Genomic DNA, 5,467 nt, shown 5'->3' with positions numbered 1-5,467 from the left:
AAATCTTAAAAAAACCAATCGACGACATAGCACATTTCTATCCCCATGGGTTGGCAGCTTAGTGCTTTCCCACCGACCATTGCCATAGCCATATCCCGTCAGTCAAACTTCATTGACTTGTGACCATAGTGCCTATCCCCACGACCTAACTTTCGACCACGGTCTAACCCGCCACTCTAATTAATGCGTGTCAGACTAGTTAGCTATCCCATTAGTTTGATAGTCGTTGACTCGTGGCCTTAGCGCTAGTCCCACAACCATCGCTATAATATTATCCCACAGATTGGTGCCTTCAGTTATCCCCATGTCCATACCCATATTCGTATCCCATCGATCCGTATATCCTATTGACCGATGCGGTAAGCTCATCCCCGCGACCATTGCCATCTTGCTACCCCCACGCCCATCACTATACCATTATCTTGTCGACCTCGTTATCCCTCCGACTGTTGTCTTAGCTCATCCCTATGACCATGGGGATACCACTGCATCCTATCCCACTGACACATGGCACTACCTATCCCACCAATCGGTGTGTTAGGCACTATCCTATCACCCATTACTATACTGGTATTCCACCGACTGGTGCGTTAAGTTATCCCTATGACCGTTGCCATAGAGCTATCCCTACAACTGTGGGGTACTGTTGGGATAAAGATCAAGGGCTTGCTCTAAGGTGCATATGTGCATCTAGATGAGTCACATGTGTGTGTGTGTGTGTGTAGTAGTAGTAGTAGTAGTAGAAGCACACCTAGTGCTATGAGGTGTCTAGACTATGACCTAAGTCATGATGTAAGTACAAAGGCCCCCACATGGGAGGTTCCTTTGATTTAGCTAGTTCCTATGATGTAGTGGCTGATTGCCATTGATGTAGGGAAGGTGCCTTTGATCTAGGCCACCCTCTTCCCATTTCTATAAGAAAGAGTCACCTCTCTCATAATCAATGGAACACACTTCTGGTTTGCATCTAGTGTTCTCACTTCTCTTCCAAGATGAATCTCTTTTATCCCACGTTTTCCAACATTTGGTATCAGAGCTTTAGGTTATAGATCTAGCCTAGCCTAGCATTAGATGCTCCCTAGTATGAATTCTTAGACTTTTTCAAGCTTCTTCATCATCTCCATTTCTTCCCCTCTTCTCCCCCAAATTTGTGAGAGCTTGTTCTCTGAGTATAGTCCACCATTTGCAAAGCCCTTTGAACTAAAGCCTCTACCCCCTGGGCGCACCTTTGGCTCAGAGCATTCTTCAAGATTTGGTCCCTGTCGCCCGTGCAGACCCAAACTGAGTGCACCGAGTGTTTGTCAAATTGTGTGCCTATAGAGCAGAAGATGACCTGCCCTTCAAGCACAAGTTAGGCAATGCCTAGAGCTTGCTGTTGGTGAAATATGAGGACCACTGCATGCTGAAGCGAGGAGAATTCATACAAAGAACAGTCAAAGAAGGCGTAGTTCTCCAAGACATAATAATGCATAATTTCTCCTAAGCTCTGTGCTGGACTTACTTTGGTACTCAAGCTTTACTTTTGCATAAAAAGCCCTTTCAAACTCCTCCAGCTGTGTGAATTCTGCCCTCCAAGTTGATCTAGTACTCTGCAAGGCATTTTGATAGTTTTTTGATGTTTGATGGGTGAAGCAAGTGATAATCTATTTTTGAGGATGCTAAAGTGACAATACAATTCCAGATCTAATCACTCATCTCTTAGTTGATGATGGTGTTTGGATAATTCAAATTGAGGGGAGGTAGAAATCATGATGCATTTGAGGCAAGAGTCAAGAAAAATCTCATGAAGACCTTCATCAACAACATGCACAAATTGAAGTGCTTAGGACAAGGTGTGAACAGACATGCCAACATATATGGAGATGAGCAAGTATGGTATGCATATGGTGAGAAAAACTTTATTGAATTCTCCTCTACAATCATGAAGTCTATGATCACTCATAGTGGTGAACAAATGGATGCAAATGTTGATGACTATGTTTCAAAGTATGTTTCCTTTTGGAAATGTTTTGTACTTCTCAAGAACAACATCCTTACTGATGAGACATTCTTGGTGCTACCATTGAAAAAGGGAGATCTATTCTCTTCACACTTTAATTTCATGCCAACTTCATTGGAATTGGAAAGGATGGAATGATGACATGTGTCCTGATTCCCACCACATGATGCCATATGTCCTCTCTTATGTAATCCACCCTAGTTCTTTTTAATGTTAGAACATGGTGAGCAAGGGAACTCCCGGGCGAGAGGGGATTCTTGTGAGGAATGCTTCTCCATCAATGGGGAGTTAGAAACTTGAAGGATTTCGAGTAGTTTTCCAACGACAGCAAGAGCCACATCAACAAATTCTGAGGATTTCAGTGTAGCCATGTTAGCATTTTTTGCGGAACTTCAACTTGCGAGGGCAACGCTAGTCAAAAGATGGACAAATGAGATGTCAAGATACAACTCCACATGGATATTATAGGTGTATGGCACCACCTCTCTATTTCCGTTCATACAATTCCCATACAATCGGCCATGTGCTGATATTATAGGTGTATGGCACCACCTCACAATCCAAGTTCTTTCATTGTCACCTTTTGCTAGGACTCCCCATCTCCTGATGTGACCACTTCTTTCGGCGCATCCTCAGCTTTCATGATTAGCTCTCGCATCCTGGTGACGTACGAACTCCATCAACCGCGACTCCTTGAACCTTACAGCTTCAAGAGAATTGTCCATAACGCTCCTCCCTCTAATTATACCCAGCCTGGAGTGCACCCGTGAGACGAATTTGAGGTTTTCAGCAAAGTGCACCTATGTCTCTCTGGGTAGCAGCTTGCATCGCCGTCGCCGCCATTACTTACCTTTTTGATTTTGCTAGTAACATGGTGGTTGTGCTGAAGTATGGTCGCCGTTACAGCAAGTTCTTAGGGCTTGAGCATCACAGCAATTGCAGCCCACTGTGTAGACATCAGACGAGTGAACTCACGGGATATTTTTGGGCCATGATTGGAATCCTGATCCTGTCGCACACTCTGAATGCCATAATCTTCAAGTTCAAATTCAAGGAGGACGGCCCGTTCAGGGCTGCTTACTTTCTTCCCCTTGTACACCTTTGGAGGCTTGTAAATCTCTTGTTGAGAACGTTGAGCTTGAAGGGGTATGTAATGAATGTGGATCAACATATGAACTTTAGATCGTCCAAGTAGTTTTACAGTAGGTTTAATTCGATTGAAGCTGCTGCAGAGTGCAGGATTTGAGATCAGACGAAATGAATGGCCTCTACAACGTTCTCGGCTCTTCATATGAGGGTGTGCCGCTTCTCATTGCTCAGTTTTGCGCATATTTGGTGCTAATCCGAGTGGGTCTGTTCATCAATAGTATGCCAGTGCTCTTCAAAGTGTCTGTAGCAGCGTCTTTACTATCCGCAGCATACAATGGTGGTACGTCCGTTCAATCCGTGACTCAGAATGCAAAGACGCTCAAAGAGAAAGCGGAAGTAGCTATTGCTGCAGGTATTCAAACGTTTATTTAAAGATTCAAGTTAACACTTTCAGTGTCATCGACCCGTAAATCAGCTGCGATTGTGATTAATATTGCAGGATTATTCACAATGTTTGCAACAATCGATCGATGCCTCTCGTACGCAAACATACTGGTGTGGATACGGGAACATATTTGGAAGTATAGATCAGAGAGATCGAGGGCGAAATTCCATTTGTCAGACGTCATTCCACCATTTTTTCTCACGTTGAGCATATCAGGATATTGGCTGTTTTATTGGCTCCTTCAGTTCCCTAGCGCCTTCTCCAGGAACCTCCATGATCCAAAACGATGTCTTGCCTCTCTTACGTTCGGATACATGAGCATTTTTCTTGGCCCTTTATATCCCATGGCTAGTGAAGCCAAAGACAAAGGTGAATTAGGAAGAAGGACCTTCCACGTCAGGTTGATCTTTGTGGTACTGGTCAATCTTCTGGCCGATATTGTTGTGTTGTTCGTGACATATTCGTTGCGAGCGCTTCCGACTCCTTACATGATAGCCTCGTTGGTAGCGGCTGTAGGATATCTGGTTTCCATTGGTTGGTACATTAGAACCGATAAACGAATCTCAGGAACATCAAGGGTACAGCTTAAAGAGCTCAAAGGAAGGGACTTAGAGAATCCAGCGGATGTGTGTGCAGAATATGGTTGTGGGATTGCAATGCACGCAGTGGAGACCGAGATGCAGTCATTGGCGACAGAGAAAACTATTGTAGAAGGCAGCAATTCAGAGAGTGAGGATGCAGCTATGCCGCTGTCATGTGAAACTAAGTCCAAAGAAGATAAGAGTCGTAGTGTTTGCTTGGGTCCACCACAAAGTGTTTCCAATGTCAAAAGCGAACCAACACTAGAAGATCACGGGGAGAATCACGAATCCAGTAATGAGAACGCGAATATTGATTCATCACAAAAAGATGGCAATGTCAAAGGCGAAATAAGAGAAGATCACGGGGAGAATCATGAGTCGAATGAGAATGCTAACGATATGTCTTTGAATGAATCATGGAAGGTGGACGAGAAACTCGAGCTTGTTGAAGATCACGGAGAGAATCATGAGTCGAATGAGAATGCTAACGATATGTCTTTGAATGAATCATGGAAGGTGGACGGGAAACTTGAGCTTGCTGAAGCAAACAGCAGAGGCAAAGAAGCAGGCGTTGTGGAGTGTTGTGTTAAGCTCATGGCATAGACTCTAGCGACACCCGACCTTCAAGTTCTTCATGGATGATTAGAAGCTCTTTTCTTGAGAGCTTGCAAATCTTACATGAGACCTTCCTATTCTTACTACCAACTAAAAATTACCACTTTAGGATTTTGCGCTGCGTGTGTATCCCAATTCGGATCAAGGGTGGTTATGTTGAACCTCTTACTTCCATGACAAGGATGCTTGAAAATATAGTTATAGGTACTTTAAGGGCCTTTTGTTGAGGGAAACATGTTTGAAATAGGTCCCCCTTTTGAAAAAAATCAGAAACTCAATTAGTTAATTGCCGCGCGGTTCGAACGAAGGTATTAAGGCAAGCTTGGATGCCCGAATTAATGCAACTAGAGACTTTCGAACATCTAGATTCTTCCGTGCACTAACATCCTGGTCTATATGAAAGGTTGGACAAGACTTCAGAATGAGAGGATAGGAGCTTAGAGGGGGGCTGCAATAGCCTCCCGCGGCGGTCCTGCAAAGGATATCGAGGAGTGCAGGCCTATAGAGGGAGGGGAGATCGAGGAGCGAAAGTCTAAAGAGGGAGATTGAGGCTTAATTAATGCAACTAGCCTATATTGAGGGAGGGACGGAGTGCGCGACAAAACTAATTAATGCATTTTACTTTTTGGAGCGATTAGGAGCAACTAAGGGATAGAGTCAATGTTTGATTTAATAGTGGACACTGGTGGGAATGCTCCTTTATGTAAGCTAAATGTTGCTAATGTTTTTTAGTGTCAA

General features: G+C 43.9%; 1 protein-coding gene across 1 annotated transcript; it reads left to right on the top strand.

The window, feature by feature from the left end:
• The first annotated feature begins 2,801 nt into the window (after positions 1-2,801).
• LOC147880069 (uncharacterized) lies at positions 2,802-4,717 on the top strand. Its single transcript, XM_087371652.1, has 3 exons — positions 2,802-3,145; positions 3,232-3,500; positions 3,588-4,717. The coding sequence occupies exons 1-3, from the start codon at positions 2,802-2,804 to the stop codon at positions 4,715-4,717; spliced, it is 1,743 nt and encodes a 580-aa protein (XP_087227778.1).
• Positions 4,718-5,467: the final 750 nt, after the last annotated feature.

Source organism: Dipteris shenzhenensis, chromosome 33 (assembly GCF_047967505.1).
Source record: "Dipteris shenzhenensis isolate YYH24624 ecotype China chromosome 33, Dip_SZ_1.0, whole genome shotgun sequence".
NCBI lineage: Eukaryota > Viridiplantae > Streptophyta > Polypodiopsida > Gleicheniales > Dipteridaceae > Dipteris > Dipteris shenzhenensis.
The sequence above is the reverse complement of the archived record's forward strand: the minus strand, read 5'-3'. Positions and strand labels throughout refer to the sequence as shown.

Coding starts and splice junctions, on each gene's coding strand:
- LOC147880069 (XM_087371652.1), top strand. CDS start 2,802: ATGTCTCTCTGGGTAGCAGCTTGCATCGCCGTCGCCGCCATTACTTAC. Junction 3,146..3,231: donor AGAACGTTGAGCTTGAAGGG/GTATGTAATGAA, acceptor AAGCTGCTGCAG/AGTGCAGGATTTGAGATCAG. Junction 3,501..3,587: donor GGAAGTAGCTATTGCTGCAG/GTATTCAAACGT, acceptor TTAATATTGCAG/GATTATTCACAATGTTTGCA.